Raw genomic sequence first — 21,780 nt, forward strand, 5'->3', positions numbered from 1 at the left:
GGTCAGTGGATGATTTTGGACTTTTAAATTGTCATTAAATTTTGTCTCATTTCGTACCATTAATGGCCGATGTTCGATGTTAGGCCTCTTTAAACAACAAACATCATCATCATCATCATCATCATCAGTTCTCTTCCCTTACAGGCTATCCCCTACTTCATACCGTTGCCCATCCCCCACAACGCAGACAGTTCATACTAAGGATCGACTTAATAATTTCCGCAGTAGGAAAAGTCCGTTGGCTCAGAATATTATTCATAATGAAACCTCCATTGAATTATGCAGGGGGGCCGATGAACTTCGATGTTAGGCCCCTTAAAACAACAAGCATCATCGAATTATGCAGGGAAGGATTATTAAATGAAATCTGTATGCATTGCTAAGCATGACATTTTACTGCGGAAATGGTTAAGTGGACATTTTAATTTGTGTTGCCACAATGGTTTGGTTTATTTTACACAACCTCACGTAAGTGACGAACCTAAGGGTATGATGCTGCACGATAATGATTTCATGAACCATATAAGGCTACTGCATTTCCTCATGGAGAATGTGTGGGAAGATATAATAGTACAATGTCCTCCGTAGCCACATTCCAGGATTAGGTCCTTACTGTTTTAAGATACATTTCGTATTTACTGCCTGCTGAAAATTGCCTAGCATTATGAGGCCAGCTTTATGCGATAGCCTTCGAACAGACTTTCTTATGAAAATTCTAGAAATTCGTCACTTAATCCAGACACTTAAGACTCTCCAACAGTTTGCTAAATAACCCATATGATACATCATAGCATAATGCTGGCAAAGCAGTGAGACAAGAAATACGTTTGCAGCTATTGCCACTAGTGTATAATACTTTGCAGATGTTATCTCTACTATGTAATGGATGTCAGCATTAGTGAATTTATTCTTAGGTCAAATTGCGGCAGCACTTCTATTCAGTTTCACGTATTATTTACAATTCTGTTGATAGTGTATTTCAATAAAAATTTATTGAATAATTTATTAGTTATTTGATAATGTAAGCATTGCTCCTACATCTGTGCTGTCTTTCTTCAGCCAACATGGATGCATCAGAGATTGCCGACCGAAGTCTGCTAGGAAAAATTGCTGAAATTCTGGGTGCATCCAAAGAATCTTTGGCATCTGCGCTTACTCATAAAACAATATTTGCTCATGGAGAATCTGTGGTAAGACATAAGAGATATCTCTCTTATTTTAAAACAGTATTATTTAATTAATCTTATTGTGTTAAATAAAAAATTACTGTAAATAGGTAGACTACATATTCTGTTAAAAGTTATTTTCTGGAAATATTTTACTAAAACCAACATTTGTTTTCTTGTAGATAACACCATTATCTAAACAACAAGCAGGTGATTCCAGAGATGCATTTGTGAAAGGTATCTATGGGCAAACCTTTATCTACATTGTGGACAAGATCAATCAAACAATCAACAAATCAAAGATTTCAACTAACACTTCAATAGGTGTATTGGATATATTTGGCTTTGAGAATTTCAAAAACAACAGGTAAGAATAAATTTCTTTTGTTATACACATCCTATAAATAAATTGTTTTAAACATATTATATTAGCATAATGATTTCAAATAACATCCATCTTAATAGAACGAAGTTGAAAATAATGGTTTTAGAAGGCCTACAATTCTTCTTTATAATAGCCTACATCTGATAGTCAATACTTTGTAAGTTTTATTTCAATATACTGTACAACATTCATGTTTCACCTTCTTTAAGCCTTCATCAAAGTAATTCTTTAGATCTTCACATCCACAATGAAAGAAAAAAATCTGTGTTTGAGATAGAAAAAATGAAGGAATAAAATGATATTAAAATTTTAATCTTTTACCATATTCATATGTAGTTTATTTAAAATATATTTCATAAACATTTGTTCTGTAGTTTTGAACAGTTATGCATCAACTATGCCAACGAGAACCTACAGCAGTTCTTTGTACAGCATATCTTTAAATTGGAGCAACAAGAATACTCACAAGAAGGCATCAGTTGGCAGCATATGCATTTTGTGGATAATCAAGACATTTTGGATCTCATTGGTGTCAGACAGCTTAATATCATGGCTCTTATTGATGAGGAATCAAAATTCCCAAAGGTAATTTCATACTGTATGTTCAGCTATATTGGTAAACTATCTTATTATTTTCAGATTTCTTCTATTTATCAATTTTTCTGATTTCTTAGCTTTCTTAATATATATCCTTTGCAAAATAAAAGCAGTTTTTTCTTTTCCTTAATTTTTGACTTTATTCATGAAACATATACTAAGTGAATGCCCATGTAATGAGTCCATTTTTTGCCTCATCCCTTAGATACCCTTTTGATAATATGTGCAGTATGGAAATAAAATTCTATGAAATTCTTCTCACATAAATTAGTCCAAAGCACTTTTTCTTATTTTTTTTTAAATTGAATATTTATTGAGATAGACTTCCAGCTTTTAGGTTGTATTGAGTACATCTAGTACATACCAGAGAGATATTAAATACTAAGTAAAAATGTGCAACAGGACACCACTGGGAACCAAACACACAACCCTCTGATTTTTTTGTCAGATGCCCTACTGATGTTTCTATGGCCGCATTGATTCTTATTGGTTCCAATGACAGGGATATGAGCTACAGGTTTGGCACTACTGAAAAGTACATACTTGTTGCTCACCAAGAGCCAGTTTGAAGTAAATATTCAGTTCTCACAACCACACAACCTTCCAGTTTCATATGAGATGCTCTACCAGTTGAACTACAATGGCCTCAATTCCCATCATTGTTTTTTATTTGCTGTATTTCTTCTGTACTTAACATCTCTTTAGCGTGTACTATGTGCACTCGAAATGAACCAAAAGCTTAAAGTTTATTTCAAGTAAGTCCTTTGTTACTGCCAACTTGTTGAATTCATCTCTTTGCAACATTATTTTCATCTTGAAGACTCCCACCAGTATGACAGAATTATTAATTCTTTGCTTCAACTGCATTTTTGTATTTCTCATGTACTGTCCTTCCATTTTTGTTTTGTTTTTAAAAATAGCATCAATCTTATTATCACTATTTGTAATAATAAGTTAACTGTACTTTTTATTTCTTTCCAGGGTACTGACAAAACTATGTTGACAAAAGTTCATCAAACACATTCTACATCCAAAAATTATCTGAAGCCCAAATCAGACACTACAGCAACTTTTGGACTCAATCATTTTGCTGGAGTGGTCTTCTATAATGTTGATGGTAATAGAGTTTATGTAATAAATGTATACATGACATTAGACAAAGAAAAACTTTAAAAATCTCAATCCTTGGCACTACAGCCCTGACAGACCTTGGCCTGCCAAGCGACTGTTTCTTAGCTCGGAGACCTGCTGTTTACGAGGAAATCAAATTGAGAGAGAGTTTTCACCTATTCAATACTTTACTTGCCCTGCATTTACATAGGGCTAACACATTATATTACAATTTAGAACATATTTTGTCTTATATATATGACATCTTCAGCTAATAATTCATCTAAAAATTGACATAGACATTAGATCCTATAAATAACACTCCTTAAAATTCATTTTAAAACATTTAAGTCACTGGTGTTTGCTCATTTGTAATTACTACTACTACTACTACTACTACTACTACTACTACTACTACTACTACTGAAAGTGCTGCCCTTCAGAACGCGGTATTATCTCTCTTTGATGAGCTAAAGAGGCATCCCTTTTCTGACAAGGTAAATAGACCATTTATATTGCTTTAAATGATTTAAGGTTATGTTTTCAAAGAGAAAAGAGAGTAGAGGTACTGAGAATAGACATGTCAAATCCAAAGTGGTTGAAATAGACGTAGAAAACCAAAGAGATACTATGTCGGATGAGGAGCTGGACGTAACCATGGAACTACAGAGTACGAAGACTATAAACCAAAGAGTAGGATTAGAAGAGATGCGACTAGAAATTGATAAGTTAGTCAAGCATAGTGAAGACTTATTAGCATTAGTTAAGATGACTCCCAATACGAAAGCGGAGATAAAGAAAGGTATTAAAGAAATGGGACAAATGGCAGAAATAATCCGTAGTCGTTCGTGGGAATGGGAACAATTTGATGTGAATGAAGATCCAAAGGCTAGGAGTGATTTGGAACAGGGCACTACCTCCAGTAAGAAAATAACCCGTGATGTTGGGACACAGGCGCAATTCAGTGACAGAGTGCTAGATATAGAGCAGACCCTTTTGGAAGCTACGTGCTTTGACGAGTTTGCGAAGCTATTGGATAAGGAATGGCCTGACTGTGTTTACAGTAACACGCACGTCATCTCCGGAAATATAGGGAAATTGACTGATTGGGATATATCAATGGTTGTAAATCCCAAACATCTTACAGAGGAGGATGGAATTATGAGAAGCATGAAGAATATGCATACAGAAATCTCTGACTTGCTGAACTCTAATCTGGAGGAAGGTAAGACGGAATTCCTGCGCACTGTTACGCAAACCTACACGAGTCGAGGAGGAGAGCGGGAGAAGCTGCGATATGTATATGTAATACCATATTCATTTAATCAAGATGGAGTAAATGACCTGCAGAGCCTGTATTCATGTCTCACCCACTGGAGAGAGATAATTGAGACTCATGCAAGAAAGAAGGTGCTGATAACTATCCCGGATACCCTTGATCGGAATTATATAAGGAAAATCTTGGAATGGATGTTTCGTAAGAGTGATATTGAAATAGGGTGCTTGGAATCGGGTAAAACGCAGGTAAAACAGGCTGTTTCTGTGGGATTAACATCGAAAAAGAAATCCTTAAATGACAATACTCAGGAAACAGTTACGTGCAAAGCTGCGGGAAAAACGTACGCCGAATTGCTTAAAACAGTAAAGGAAGGAGTAAACATCGAAAAAATTGGTGTTAAAATAAAACGAATAAGGAAAACAGCAAAGGATGACCTTATACTTACTGTAGAAGGCAAAGGAAAGGCTGACGTATTACAACGTGAGATAACTAAAAACGTCAAGGAAATAGAGGTTTCAACAAAAAGGAAGGAGACAACAATTCTAGTGTACGGTATGGATCCGGATTTAAATGAAAACTATCTCAGAGCAGCACTCTCCTTAGAAGCTGCTGTCGAAGAATCTCAGATCAATATTACGTCCGTAAGACCGGGGAGGTTCGGAAATCTGAATGCTACCGTAATATTGCCAACGGAACCATCGAAAATACTGTTAAAGAAAAAGAAAATAAATGTGGGATGGGCAACCTGTATGGTGAAGGAAAAAGTTACAGTTGCAAGGTGTTTTAAATGTCTTGGATTTGGACATAAAGCGCCACACTGCGACGTTAAGGATGACCGGTCACGGAGCTGTCTAAATTGTGGACAAGAAGGCCATTTGGCGAAGGATTGTGGGAACATTTCGTTTTGCACCATGTGCCAAGTGGAGGGCCACCGCTCAGATCAAATGAAATGCCCTACTTACAGGAAGCTAATATTAGAGGCAAGGAAGTTGAATTTAAACGACCAATAATGGACATACTGCAGGCGAATCTCATGAGGAAATCCGACAGTCATGACATCATGTATGCGACAGCCTTGGAAAAGAAAGTAGACTTAGTGCTTGTTAGCGAGCCAAACAGAAGGCGAGTAGCCGAAGGTGGTTGGTTCACGGACAAAAGATGTGATGTAGCTGCATATTTTTTAAATGATAAGTTGGAGGTGCTAAGCATAAGGGCAGAAGAAGGATATTTGTGTATTCAACTTCAGCAATATCAGATTTATTGTTGCTATATCTCTCCTAACATCCCTTTTGATATTTTCAAAGCTGAAGTAGATGCAATAGTTCAGGACTGCATGGCGTCAGGTATTGAATCTATCATTCTCGGAGACCTAAATGTCAAGTCGCCTCTGTGGGGGGCACCAACTTCAGATCGTAGGGGAGAATATTGGGCAGAATGGATAGCGACCCTAGACTTGGTGGTTCATAACACTGGAATCTTACCAACTTTTTCCAGAGGGAACTCAGAGTCTTTCATAGACGTCACCTGCTCAACGCAGGGTATAGCATCATTCATTGTTGACTGGGAAGTTATGGAAGATGAATCTCTCAGCGACCATCGTTTTATTTACTTTCAAGTTAAGGGATCGAAGAAGCTTAATGATATCACGAAAACGGTGTGGAACTATAATTGGGAAACCTTTAAAATTGCAATCGAGTGGATGTCACAAACTGTAGATACAGTGCAACATACTCTAAAAGATGTAACTACTGCTCTTAAAGATGCTTGTAGGACCAGCCGATTGAGGGGATCAACAAAATATAAAACACGAGTCCCTTACTGGTGGAACAATGAAATAGACATGCAAAGGAAAGACTGCAATCGCAAGAGACGAATTCTTACAAGATCTAGGAAAAAAATCAGCCAGGTCAACTTAATACCATTAGAAGCTGACTATAAGGCATCAAAGAGGCAACTAATGAAGCTAATAAAGGATTCTAAGAGAAATCTCTGGCAAAAGCTATGCGAAGATCTAGACAGTGATATCTGGGGAGCGGGATATAAGATAGTGACCGGTCGAATAATCAACAGGGTACCAGTTCAGCTCCCAGCTGATAGAAGGAAAGCCATAGCAATGGAGTTGTTCCCTTGTACTAATGACAGACTTGAAACGGAATCAGATTTTTGTGTTGCAGAACCGTTCACTGTGGTTGAGTTACAAGAGGTAGCACGCAATATGAAGACTGGTAAGGCACCAGGTGTAGATGGAATCCCACCAGAAGCCATCAAGTATGCAGTTGAGGTGGCACCTGGTTGGATCTTATCAGTCTTCAATGATTTATTAAAAAAGCGTGAATTCCCCGATGAGTGGAAAGTAGCCAAGCTAGTGCTGTTATTGAAGGCAGGGAAACTATCATTAGATCCATCAGCATACAGGCCACTGTGTTTATTAAACACCTTGAGCAAACTTTACGAAGGATTGATTAAAACTAGACTGGAGAAAGAACTTGAACAACAGGGAGGACTTTCTTCGAACCAGTTTGGATTTAGAAAGGGTAGAACCACAACCCAAGCTATTGAGAGAGTGATTCAAATACAGGCAGAAAGCAGTGAGAAATGGGCTGCCTTGATAACGCTAGATGTCAAAAATGCTTTTAACACTGCTTCTTGGAGCATTATTTTGAGAGAACTTCGTAGGATGAACATTTCTCAGTATCTACAACAAATAATCGTTAAGTACTTCAAAGGACGAAGAATACGATTTCATGATTTAGAAGATCTTGAAATGAGTGCTGGCGTTCCACAGGGATCTGTCCTAGGACCCACCTTGTGGAACATTCTATATGATGGTGTCTTACGCCTGCAGCTGACAAAAGGGACAACATCTATTGGTTATGCAGATGACCTTGCAATAGTGGTAATACCAGAGAATGTAGAAGAACTGACCTTCCGAGTAAATGAATCACTGAGACGAGTTAACCTTTGGATGGTAAATAATAAGTTGAGATTGGCTCCACATAAGACTGAGGCTGTAATTTTGAAAGGTTCCAGGAATTGGAAAAATGTCCGTTTCTTATTAAATGATACAGTGATTATCCCAGGAAAGTCTGTACGATACCTTGGGGTTCTTATTGACAGGAATTGCACATTTGGTGCACATGTGAAGGCAGTAACCCAAAAGGCAGAGAAGAAGGCATCGGCATTAGCCAGACTTATGCCTAACATTGGGGGACCAAGAACAGTTAAGAGACAGATTATGTGCTCTGCAGTATATTCCATTTTACTTTATGCTGCACCTATCTGGCACAATGCACTCAGGAGGAAGATTTACCGAAGAGCTATGGAAAGAGTACAGAGGAAAATGCTGCTCAGAGTTACCTGTGCATATCGAACTGTTTCGACAGCAGCTTTACAAGTTGTAGCTGCCAGTATTCCCATTGACCTCCTCGTTGCAGAGAGAAAACTTTGGCATGAAAGGGGTGCAACTATATCTGCTGAGGAAAAGAAAGCCTCGAGGAACCAACTCTTACTAGAGTGGCAAGACCGATGGGATGGCACAACCGATGTTGGCCAATGGACAAAAAAGCTAATACCCAACATAGGAGACTGGCTTAAATGTAGACATCGGCAGGTAGATTACTATCTGTCGCAGATCCTGACAGGACATGGAAGATTCGGCGTATACGCCATGAAGATGGGAAAGACGCAGGGAGATGGTTGTTGGTACTGTTCTGAAAGGGATACAGTAGAACACACCTTTTTCTACTGTGTTCGATGGGAAGAAGAACGAAGAAAAGCCTGCCAACAACTTGGCCGACAACTCACGCCAGGGAATCTGGTTCAGATTATGTTAGAGAGCCCGTTTGCCTGGAACACAGTAAAGGCAATAGCGACAAGCATTATGGGGATGAAGGAGAAAGAAGAGAAAGGAAGAACTTAATAACATACATCACTCCATTCTGATGTCATGCCGACAAGCAGTTCCAGAATGGTTTGAGTGAAGAGGGCAGGGGTTTTTAGTTGGTGGAAATCCAACTCCCACACAGAGTGGTGTCTTTAAAAGATTTTCCCCTGCCATAACAAAAAAAAAAAAACTACTACTACTACTACTACTACTACTACTACTACTACTACTACTACTACTACTACTACTACTACTGAAGCTAATAAAGGATTCTAAGAGAAATCTCTGGCAAAAGCTATGCGAAGATCTAGACAGTGATATCTGGGGAGCAGGATATAAGATAGTGACCGGTCGAATAATCAACAGGGTACCAGTTCAGCTCCCAGCTGATAGAAGGAAAGCCATAGCAATGGAGTTGTTCCCTTGTACTAATGACAGACTTGAAACGGAATCAGATTTTTGTGTTGCAGAACCGTTCACTGTGGTTGAGTTACAAGAGGTAGCACGCAATATGAAGACTGGCAAGGCACCAGGTGTAGATGGAATCCCACCAGAAGCCATCAAGTATGCAGTTGAGGTGGCACCTGGTTGGATCTTATCAGTCTTCAATGATTTATTAAAAAAGCGTGAATTCCCCGATGAGTGGAAAGTAGCCAAGCTAGTGCTGTTATTGAAGGCAGGGAAACTATCATTAGATCCATCAGCATACAGGCCACTGTGCTTATTAAACACCTTGAGCAAACTTTACGAAGGATTGATTAAAACTAGACTGGAGAAAGAACTTGAACAACAGGGAGGACTTTCTTCGAACCAGTTTGGATTTAGAAAGGGTAGAACCACAACCCAAGCTATTGAGAGGGTGATTCAAATACAGGCAGAAAGCAGTGAGAAATGGCTGCCTTGATAACGCTAGATGTCAAAAATGCTTTTAACACTGCTTCTTGGAGCATTATTTTGAGAGAACTTCGTAGGATGAACATTTCTCAGTATCTACAACAAATAATCGTTAAGTACTTCAAAGGACGAAGAATACGATTTCATGATTTAGAAGATCTTGAAATGAGTGCTGGCGTTCCACAGGGATCTGTCCTAGGACCCACCTTGTGGAACATTCTATATGATGGTGTCTTACGCCTGCAGCTGACAAAAGGGACAACATCTATTGGTTATGCAGATGACCTTGCAATAGTGGTAATACCAGAGAATGTAGAAGAACTGGCCTTCCGAGTAAATGAATCACTGAGACGAGTTAACCTTTGGATGGTAAATAATAAGTTGAGACTGGCTCCACATAAGACTGAGGCTGTAATTTTGAAAGGTTCCAGGAATTGGAAAAATGTCCGTTTCTTATTAAATGATACAGTGATTATCCCAGGAAAGTCTGTACGATACCTTGGGGTTCTTATTGACAGGAATTGCACATTTGGTGCACATGTGAAGGCAGTAACCCAAAAGGCAGAGAAGAAGGCATCGGCATTAGCCAGACTTATGCCTAACATCGGGGGACCAAGAACAGTTAAGAGACAGATTATGTGCTCTGCAGTATATTCCATTTTACTTTATGCTGCACCTATCTGGCACAATGCACTCAGGAGGAAGATTCACCGAAGAGCTATGGAAAGAGTACAGAGGAAAATGCTGCTCAGAGTTACCTGTGCATATCGAACTGTTTCGACAGCAGCTTTACAAGTTGTAGCTGCCAGTATTCCCATTGACCTCCTCGTTATAGAGAGAAAACTTTGGCATGAAAGGGGTGCAACTATATGTGCTGAGGAAAAGAAAGCCTCGAGGAACCAACTCTTACTAGACTGGCAAGACCGATGGGATGGCACAACCGATGTTGGCCAATGGACAAAAAAGCTAATACCCAACATAGGAGACTGGCTTAAATGTAGACATCGGCAGGTAGATTACTATCTGTCGCAGATCCTGACAGGACATGGAAGATTCGGCGTATACGCCATGAAGATGGGAAAGACGCAGGGAGATGGTTGTCAGTACTGTTCTGAAAGGGATACAGTAGAACACACCTTTTTCTACTGTGTTCGATGGGAAGAAGAACGAAGAAAAGCCTGCCAACAACTTGGCCGACAACTCACGCCAGGGAATCTGGTTCAGATTATGTTAGAGAGCCCGTTTGCCTGGAACACAGTAAAGGCAATGGCGACAAGCATTATGGGGACGAAGGAGAAAGAAGAGAAAGGAAGAACTTAATAACATACATCATTCCATTCTGATGTCATGCCGACAAGCAGTTCCAGAATGGTCTGAGTGAAGAGGGCAGGGGTTTTTAGTTGGTGGAAATCCAACTCCCACACAGAGTGGTGTCTTTAAAAGATTTTCCCCTGCCATAACAAAAAAAAAAAAACTACTACTACTACTACTACTACTACTACTACTACTACTACCATGCGGAGACTGCCACAAGGACAAAGTATGTCGACTACACAGTATTTTGTCTTCTAAGTTACTGTTGACTTTGCTAGTGTGCCAGGTAGAAGATTCACCAAAAGGCTCAGGAATAGATTTGCAATACGGTTCTTCAAATGGTATATAGATGATTGCAGAGTATGGTCACTGAACCTCGTATTGTGGCAATAGCGATGTCGTGAAGTCGTGTCCGGCTGAGACCGAGAGAATCCCATAGCTGTACAAGGAATTTACGGATTGGGCCTCGAGCTCCGATCATGAGTCCATGGACGGAAATTTTGTCTAGGTGATATTTATCTTTATAGTAGTTTACAGATGGCTGGTAAATTGACTTCTTTTCGGCGTCCACCTCTTCGGCCTGGCCAACGTGCGACTCGAAGCGTATTGTGGGATCTAAGATTAGTCCTTGCTTGCTAACTGGTTGAAAGGCTATCATGTCAATACGTCTGTTACTCCCGTCGGTAGCTAGGCCAGAGGTATATTATTATTATTATTATTATTATTATTATTGTTGTTGTTGTTGTTGTTGTTGCTTTAAAGTTCTTATAGTTATCACATCATCGTCATCATCATCATCAATGTCCCACTCCAGTCGCCCGGGTATGGTTAACAAGCCTCCTCCACTCCCTTCTGTCCTTCCACTTTTCCTGCTCCATTACTTCCGCCAGATTCAATCCAGCTTTTCTAATGTCCTTCCAAATCTGATCCATTTACCTTCTTCTCGGTCTTCCAACTGGTCTCTTTCCCTTAACTTCTCTTTCCAATTCCCTTCTTGCTACGTGTTCCTTTCCCATTCTTTTTACTTGTCCAAACCATCTCAGTCTTGCTTTCTGTATGTTCTGTACTAATGGTATATTTAGCTGTTCTCTGATTTTAATATTTTGGATTCTATCTCTTCCTGTATTTGTAACCAATGTTCTTAGAAATTTCATTTCTACTGCTTGGATCTTACTATCCTGTCTCTTATTTGTTACCGGTGTTTCTAGTCTGTATGTTACAACTGGTATGAAATACTGTTTGTATAATGATAATTTCATTCTCATGGGTACTTTGTCATCCCATAAAAGCACTCCTACTTGATGATAAAATGTTGTACCTTTACTTGGTCTGTTATTAATTTCAGGGTTGATTTCCTTACTTCCATTAATAATGCTACCCAGATATGTAAACTGTTCTACATTCTCTAACCGTTCTCCGTCTGTGATCACTTGGCTTCTAACAAGTAATTTTAATGTAAGGAAATCCATCTTTTCAATACGTACAAATACGTATAAAACATTTTTATTATTATGAAGGTACCAGTTTCAACATGTTTTCAATGTCATCAGCCTTTCGTAAAACCAAGCAAGAGAATAAATTCACATATAACAGCAATACACACACTAGATTAAAATTTGTATAACGACACTCATTAAAAATAGTTTATATAAAATATATGAGGACTACTATGCATTGGCAGCGTAATAGTCTTATGTTGTCTTGGTTCATAAGTTGAGGCACTTTCGTTAAAGTTAGGCTTTGTATGATAAAGCATAATGAACATGTTAAAATCTTGGTAAGTGTCTTATTCATAGTAAAATGTGGCACTGAGGGATAATCTAAGCACTGTTGGTGGCATAGTCTTCTTATCTTATCCTCAGCTCAAGTGGAATGTGAAACCAGAGAAAAAAGGGGAGCTGATTTGAATATGGGCGTTCTATAAAGGGCAAGTCATATGAAGCAAAGGTATAGAAAGTTATAGTGTGAGAATCACCTTGCTGCAGCGTGCCAAGAAGCTTACTCTATGGAGAGGAGTTGACAGCTGGAGCTGGTTTTAGTGGGTAGAGTAGAGGAAGATAGGAGAGGGGAGGAAAGGAAGGCAGGGGCTTGGAGAGGAACCGCTTATGGGGGACATGTTGGGGGCAGGTCTGGAGGGCAATGCGGTGGGGACACATGGCAAGGGAGGGTGCTATGTAACACGTGGATGATCAAATGCTTTCTCAAAAACTTAATATCTTTAAGAACTATAATAAGAAAGTCATAATTAACGTTGGGTTTCTCAGAAATTTCATTTAGATTTAAATTGGGGTTGAAAACTGATCGAGGTGTATGAATCAATTTTTGATGACGTCTAGAAGAGGGCCTTTCCTTAAGGTCCTGGGAATCCCTAAGTCTTGCTCTATAGTGGTAAAATTATGTTTCACATCATGCATATGTTGGCCCACTGCTGAAAACCTATTTATTGTGTTTAATAGCATTGACGTGTTCCATGAACCTAATTTTGAAGTTTCTTCCAGTCTGCTTCTAAGTGAGAATCATTTTTTTCCTATATTGTGTGGAAGTTATCTGTCTTTCAATTGTCTATATTCATTAGTAGATCTTTTATTTACCATTCTGCATCCACTCCTGAAATATCATCCCGTTCAGGGTCTTTTATTATAGAGTTATACAACTCAAGCTGGTTATATAAGTATGTAAGAAATAACAGTGAATGTTCAACTTCAAAGAACTTTTCAGAATTGTGGGGCATTTTTCTATTGAAAAGAAATACAATTTTAGACCTGTATGCCAGTTATTATCTTTACAGCAGTTAGTGTATCCCATTATGTTTCTGTATTTCACTTCAATGAAATTGCAAAACTCCTCAAGTATTTGAACACACATGGTGTAAATGTGCAAATGTTGAAAAATGTTGTCTGCAAAGCATTAAATGATGTACATTGCTAAACAGTCATTAGTTATCTGTATGATATTATATAGTATTTGCACTACACAATGCATACCCTTTTCATTTTTTAGTTTGTGGTATATATTTTTAGTCCCTTTCCTTTTTGCTCCCCCAAAGTTATTGTTTGCACTACCAGCCATAAACAACACAATTTTATGAGTTAGTTGTCCATCATCAAACACTTGCATTATGTGAATCATTAACACGTCTGATATTTCACCTGTCAGTTCTGAGAAAGTGATTATTTTAATTTAAATCCCCTTAAACAAACAAAAAAAAAAACCAACTGACCAATACAGGAATAACGTTTATATGCTTGTAATAAGATGAGTCCACCAATCCTGATATACAGGGTCTCTGTTATAAACCCCAGACCGCCCAGCAGCGCTTTTGCTTTCTGAGACCTAAGCACCCGTACAGGAGGCTCGTGCATTGTTCTTGACCTTGCAAGGAACGTGCACGTGTTCGACGTAGCATCAATAACCACTCTAAATCTCAGCTGTTAACTTGGTGAAACAGTTATCATTGGAACACTGTATTTTTGTATGTAAAAGCTACTTAAAGTACAAGTTGGCTCGACAAGTACACGATGCATTTGTTCAGCAATTTCCTGGTGAAGTGCCATCTTCATGAGCACAGATTCACATAATTGTAAATAAACTTGAAACCACTGGTTCAGTGCTCAATAAAAAACATGCACGCGAACAAACAGTCTTAACAGAGGAAAAGCTAGATGACACTGGTGTGAATCTTGAACGGTCACTCAATAAATCACTCACAAAATCAGCACAACAAGCAGGGGTTTTGGTTTCTTCTGCACACAGAGCTACAAAGCTGTTACACATCAAACTGTACAAGTGTATATGGGCCCAATATTTAACCCTTTCACTCCGGTCGAGTGGTAGCTGTGCTGCATACCCAATGGAATGCTGTAGCAGTCATGCTGGAGCCATGCTTCATAGCCGGATGACTGCTGTAGAAGTCGCGTGTCTTTCGGCTGTTTTCTGTTTCACTACGATAGACGGCTGGAGAAGTTCAGCCTTGGAGGTCTCTCATGACTGTCTTTGGAGTCTATAGTTAGGGCTATGATCACCAGATGACAGGAGTAACTAGTTCAAAGACGAAAGCAATGTGTCCGGTATGCTACTCACTTTGCACCTAGTTGCTTCCCAGTGCTGACGTGCCTGTGCTTCTTGACTTAGCTTTCTATCGCTTTGAAATTGCAAAAGTCCTGATGATGGAGGAAATATATACAGCAGAGGAAGCTCTTGCCCTCATATTGGATAGTGACTTTGAAGAAGATGATGATGAGTTATTTGTCATCTGATTCTGCTGATGGAACGACTTTAATCACACCTTCTATTTCAGGCACATTTTCTCCTCAAGTTACCTCTTCGTCATCTAAAAGCTTGGCCTACTTTGACATTTCAAATGAAGATGAAGATAGTGAGGATGAAGACCAGGTGACTAAACCATCGAGCAGAAAACCAAATTGGAAAAAAGGAGAACTTGAATCTGAAGAAACATAAGTTTGACGCAGCTAATTCCGGATTGAAAAGTTTAGTAGACAGTGCTAACAGAGGGAAAAGTTTTAAAAATATAATCATAAGAATTTCACCGAATGTGCATTTCAAATAAATAAAATACTTTTAAACTCTTCCTGTCCTCTCCTTACTTCACGGGACGATTGCGGAAGGGAGAGTGGAGCGAGACAAGTATTCTGTACAGCGGGCTCGGTGAGCCACTCGCTGCTCGCGTCCAGAGGGTCAAGCCACCATACTCGCTCTGTTGGAGTAAAGGGTTAAAATCTGCTGATCCAGCCACAACAGTGAGATATTGTGAGTGGTATCTTTCATTATTGAATGGTTGTTTATTCGACCCACAGCTTGTGTTCTTTTGAATGAGGCCTGGTTTCATCTTAATGGCCGTGTGAACAGTCATAACTCTCACTGTTTGGGTGCAGAAAATCCTAATCGAGGTTATGAAGTCCCTCATTATGAAGGATGACACTTCCAGCAACTTTTATAAGGTAAGATTTCATATAAGACTGTATACATGCCTAAAGCAGGGTGGCTGCTCTGATTGTGAACTACTGTGTGAAAAGTGAATGTCCCCTCTCTGGCTGCCAGAGCCATTTTGCTGTCACCAATTCACTTGTTGGAGAATACGAATTACCATAATTGTTTTGCTTGACATTCTCATAGAATGTGCTTCTTTGCATTTCTTGGTTTTAACACGTTTTTGAAAATCATTTCTACTGCCATGGTCGACAGGAAAAGAAATAGACTTGTAAATAACAAAATACTTTAACCATGTCATTTTCAGCACCAGTAACAGAAGAAATTTGCATTTCAAAACATCCAAAAAACACACACTTCTGCTAAGGGGGCCATTTCACATTCACTACCAACAAACAATGAACCTGAATTCCAACAGCATGCATTATTATGCCTTCCTTCAATCACATACTGCTGAACATTTACAAAGTGCAGGTGACTGTTGGTATGATGATCATTGTTGCTCATAACGCTAAACTAAACAGACACAGTATAATACAACAATAATAAAAATATGAAAATTATCTGAGTTTCAAGTCAGGTCATGAAATCTTAAAGTGGCAGTGCAGTTGGGAGATAGTGGGCTCGAACCCTACTGTCGACAGCCCTGAAGGTGGTTTTCTATGGTTTTCCATTTTCACATCAGTCAAATGCTGGGGCCATACCTTAATTAAGGCCACGGCCACTTCCCACTCCTAGGCCTTTCCTATTCCATTGTCACCGTAAGATCTATCTGTGTCGGTGTGACATAAAGCAACTTGTAAAAAAAAAATTTAAAAAAATCGTAAAGTAAAAGAAGATATAGAAAAGCTACATTAAAAAGTGGTATAAATATTGGTTCTGGAAGACTGCTAGGAGGACACAAGATAGAGGTTTCCAAATTAGTACACTGTCCTGCTAAAATCAGGACATCTGGGATCCCTGTTGTAGTGTGATGGTAAATAATGGGATGTATTAAAAGATGAGTATATAGAAATCAGATGTGACAGGAAGGAAGCACATCCAGTCAGAAATAAACCTTGTATAAATCATTATCAGTATTGAACAAGCCCATTCCTCTTCTGACTAACTATGCATGTTACCTGAGAGATGGTAATCTAAATGTTGTATGTTCCATCACTTTTGGTAGTGCAGTATAACCCATATCTTTTATTAAGTGAAGTTGCAAATGCAAAATGCAAACCTACAACCTGTTTTCCAGTCATTGACCGGGTCAGGGATGTAATGAATGAAGCATATATAGGCTGTTAGTACGATGGGGTCGCCACTCAAAGTTATTTATTAATGAATGATAGATGCAATGAAATGAGAATGGAGAGTGTTGCTGGAATGAAAGATGACAGGGAAAACCGGAGTACCCGCAGAAAAACCTGTCCCGCCTCCGCTTTGTCCAGCACAAATCTCACATGGAGGGACCGGGATTTGAACCACGGTATCCAGCGGTGAGAGGCCGACGCGCTGCCGTCTGAGCCACAGAGGCTCTAAGTGGAGTTAAACCATAAAAATAGAAAACTTTGGTTTTGTTGTTTTCATCCCAAAGAGAAATGTACAATTTTGTTATTAAACTGGTGTATCATTTATTCAGGCACTCATTTCAGAAACAAGTGTTTGATGCTTACCAAGGTATATAGTTAAAATTACACTTTTTTTCATATGTTTCTGTCAAAACCTCCTCATTTCCAAAACCATGACAGAGGGTTTTATTTTCAGCTATATTTTAGAAACAGCTTATTTATTTAAGGTGTTGTATTACTATAAAATATGACTGCCTAGAGTGAGTGTATGGTTTTTAATTTAGTGTTTCAATATGTAAGTATGCAGGATGTAGTACTTTGGTGGCAGTTGGCATTTGGCATTTTTAATATAATATGCACCTTTTTTTCTTCACGTTACTTTTGAAAAAGTCATGGAAGTTAATATTTATCCTTCAGTACATTTATCAAAATGTGCAGTGCCTCATTATTTCTTTTCCCTTGCACAACCAAGACTATAATGAGTATCATGGCAAGAAAGATAACTAATAGTCTAAAAATGTCTCAACGCCGAGGAGAGAAGTTCTTTAGATGGTTCATTCTCGCCATAAAGAAAATACAATTGAAGTTACTTGCTAATTGGTTGGAGCATGACTTTTAAAAATAAATTCCTTGGTTATGTTTCCAATTGGAAGTTGAATTAACAAATGACTTGTATTTCAAATTTTAAGAGTGGACCTGCAAATACCAATTAACTATATTTTTAAATCATTATTTCTCTTAATTTGGATGTACTGTATAAGGTAAAGCATTCAATGAATATATACTAGTTTTTCTGGCATATTATATTCTTCATCTTTATCCATATCATGGATAAACATTTATTTTGTTGCAGGTTTCTTGGAAAAGAATAGAGATTCTTTCAGTTGGGACTTGAAACAATTAATTCAGGTATCCCAAAACAATTTCTTACGTCGTCTGTTTGGAGCAGAGATCCTTGGTGGAAGTGACACTAAAAAACGGTATCTTACCCTCTCTTCCCAGTTTAGAAAGTCATTGGAAGCACTCATGAAAACTCTAAACAGTTGCCATCCTTTCTTTGTTCGTTGCATCAAGCCTAATGAAGTGAAGAAACCAAAAGTAAGTTAAATTGTTGATGTATTACCAGAAGTCATAAGTGATAGATACTAAAATGTCTTGTATAGTTGTGGTCAGACTGGAAAATGATATGCCCATATATGCTTGCTTTTATAATTTACAAGACCTGTTCAAGCAATAACAGAACTATAAAAATAACTCTTTAGCAGGCTTACCTCCAGCGTATTTAGCTTTGTCTTCTTTGAAGTAGGTACTCTCCTCCCTTATTAACCCACAAGGACTGGCGTATGGGTTATTTTGATTTGAACTGTTAAATTGACTTCATATCTCCTCAAAGAACAACACTTATTTACTGCAGCTTTCAGTACCTTGAACTACACACTACATATTACACACTATAGATTTCATATTTGATTCCATATTGACATCAACTATTCAAATTATTAAGAGATGTAATAGTCCACCTTTACAATACACACAGACAGTGAAAGTAAATCACTAAGAGATAAATGAGTAGTACATGTTTCATCCCATAATTTGGGACATCTTCAGCTAATTAATGAGGTATAATTTATACATATCAGCTGAAGAAGGGAGCGTTTTTTTAAACCGTCTAGTTTTGACATGTGGAAAACACATTGAATTAATATTATTAAGTGAAGTGTTATTACAACACAGCATTCCCTAAAGAAATTAACGTACCCAACTTTTAATACCTGAAGGTGGCAGCCCTGTCTCTGAGTTCAAGCTTGGAAAGCTGATAACATACTAGCTATAAATACTGTGATCAAAGAAAAAGGACCAGAGGAAATACTAGACTGATCAAATTGTTGATGACAAAAGGTTGATTAGGGGAGTTATTGGACTGTGGTTTGAACACACAAAATAAATCATGATCAGGAGAATGAAACAGATGGAAGAAGTTCTCAACAACTACAAGTGCCTCATGGCATCCATCCCAGAAACAAGATTCGCTTAGAAAATTATGAAGTTAGGTGATAAGTAGACTCTATTCAACAACAAAGAGTTGCATCCAGACTGGACTTAGGAAGTTAGATTCACCATCCATAACAAGGTCTTCCCAGCTGTTACCAAATGGATTCTGATAAATGATCACATTTTTGTGATGTTACTGGAAGCATTCCATATAAAATTCGTATCATCAACTGCCATGCACCATCAGAGAATGCAGACAAAGAGGTGAAAAATGCCTTCTATGCTGAATTTGGGGGTATTGTAGATAGATTACCACAACATTCAGTCTGCCTGGTGTTGGGTGATCTTAATGCATAAATTCATCAAGGAGACAAATATCATACTACCATCAGCCTATGTAGCTTGCATGAAGTAAGCGATGAGAATGGTGTGAGAATGATGAATTTTTGTTGCTGCTAGAAGGATGGTCATTAGCAGCACGTATCTCCCACATCAAGCAATACATCAAATCACATAGATATCACCATATGATGAGACACAGAATCAGACTGACTGGCTGAAGGAGTGAAAGTCACATGTGTTACGATAACAGTCTTCTTTAAGTAGTTGTGGGAGCCGGTTAAATAAGACCATAGGCAGCTGAACAGTCACTTAAGAAGATTCAAGGAAACACATTTCTGTTTCATTATAAAGATTGAGCTGTTTATTGCTCTACCCCCAACAGGTTTTTGGGCGCATTGACTCAACCCTCCGGAAAGTATAATCGTGTGAACTTATGACATGCAGCTTGATACTATCATTTTAACCAAGGACATTCTAATAATTTTTATGTTTAGACAAACACGTACATTGATATCCTCTTTTTATGATTTGTAAGAACAATCAGGGTCCTGATTTTTCACCATACAGGTTTGAGTTTGAGGCTGATGATGCCCTTAATATGGGCGAAACATGTCCCTTAACATTTTATAATAATATTTAATTTCTAAAAATGATCTCTTTGTATTGAATAGGTGGATATTTAAAAAAAAAAAGCACTTGTAACATACTTTGCATTTACATACCACTTAGTTGAGCAGCCCGTCTTCTTTCTCCCAGTTCTTCCCAGCCCAAACTTTGCAACATTTTTATAACGCTACTCTTTGTTCGGAAATCACCCAGAACAAATCGAGCTGCATTTCTTTGGATTTTTTCCAGTTCTTGAATCAGGTAATCCTGGTGAGGGTCCCATACACTGGAACCATTCTCTAGTTGGGGTCTTACCAGAGATTTACATGCCCTCTCCTTTACATCCTTACTATAACCCCTAAATCCCCTCATAACCATGTGCAGAGATCTGTACCCTGTATCTTTCTAATTCCTATATCAGTGTTCGAGGTGAACAAATTTCTTTTCTTAAGAAAGTCCTTGCTTGCTTGTGCTAGTCTGCATTTTACGTCCTCCTTACTTCTGCCATCATTAGTTATTTTACTACCCAAATAACACTATTCATCTACTTCCTTTAAGACTTCATTTCCTAATTTAATATTTCCTGCATCACCTGACTTCATTTGACTGCACTCCATTTTGCACCAATATTCATTGTATAAGGAATGTTGTAGTTGCGTGCAAACACAAGTTGGCAGGACAAGTTGGTTCAAAATAACTAGTGGGCTGAGACAGGGAAGTGTTCTATCACCAATCCTGTTTACAATAGTAATGGATGACATCATGAGAACAGCAAAAGCAGCATATGGAGGAAGAGAAATGAACATGATGTTATTTGCAGATGATAATGTGATTTGGGGAGAAGACGACAGGAAGGTTCAAGAACAGTTGAATGTGGTGAATGGGAAGATCGAAGAATGTGGATTGAAAATAAATGTAGAAAAGAGTAAAACTCTTGTTATGACTAGAGGGGAGAAAGAAGGGAAAGGTCAAATTAGACTTGCAGACAAGCCCCTGGAAGTTGTGGAAACGTTTAAATACCTGGGAAGTGAATTAATGGAGAATGTTCGACTGGATGCTGAGATTAGTAAAAGGATTCAAGCTGGAAGTTGTTTCTATCATAGAGTAAGAAACATGTTATGGGACAAAGATGTGCCAACGGAAGCAAATGATACTATGTACAAGATGTATTATGTACCTATAACAACTTACGGAGCAGAAACTTGGACAATGACAAAGAAGGATGAGAGTCGAATGCAGGCAGCCGAAATGAAGTTCTTGAGGAGTATGATACAGAAGAGTAGAAGAGACAAAATAAGGAATGAGAAAATCCGGGAAGAAATTGGAGTGGAAAAAATGAATGATAGAATAGAGAAGAGCCCGACTAAGATGGTTTGGGCACATAAAGCGAATGAGCGACGAAAGAATGCCAAAAAAGGTGATGGAAATGCAAATCCAAGGAAGGAGAGGTCGTGGACGACCACGATTGAGATGGAAGGATACCATCCAATGCAGCTTTATAGAAAGAAACCTGGACTGGGACACAGTGTTGGAGGAGGAGTGGTGGAAAGACCAAAGAAAGTGGAGAGGAACCATATTTGCCCCTACCCAGCTACAGCTGGATAAAGGGAAATGATGATGATGATGATGATGATGATTCATTTTTAGTAGTTTTAATTAAAATTTACAAGAATTAAAATGTTGTTTACAGTAACTAAATAATTGAATCTAAA

At 38.4% G+C, this 21,780-nt stretch overlaps 1 protein-coding gene across 1 annotated transcript in view; it reads left to right on the forward strand.

The window, feature by feature from the left end:
- LOC136877616 (myosin-VIIa) overlaps nucleotides 1-21,780 on the forward strand; it is a 267,052-nt gene that overhangs the window by 47,650 nt on the left and 197,622 nt on the right. Inside the window, exons 8-12 of the mRNA XM_068228687.1 lie at nucleotides 1,060-1,190; nucleotides 1,349-1,533; nucleotides 1,926-2,136; nucleotides 3,130-3,265; nucleotides 17,982-18,226. Of these exons, the coding sequence (XP_068084788.1) occupies nucleotides 1,060-1,190; nucleotides 1,349-1,533; nucleotides 1,926-2,136; nucleotides 3,130-3,265; nucleotides 17,982-18,226 (908 nt within the window). The remainder of the gene's footprint in view (nucleotides 1-1,059; nucleotides 1,191-1,348; nucleotides 1,534-1,925; nucleotides 2,137-3,129; nucleotides 3,266-17,981; nucleotides 18,227-21,780) is intronic.

Source organism: Anabrus simplex, chromosome 7 (assembly GCF_040414725.1).
Source record: "Anabrus simplex isolate iqAnaSimp1 chromosome 7, ASM4041472v1, whole genome shotgun sequence".
In the NCBI taxonomy this organism is placed as follows: Eukaryota; Metazoa; Arthropoda; class Insecta; order Orthoptera; family Tettigoniidae; genus Anabrus; species Anabrus simplex.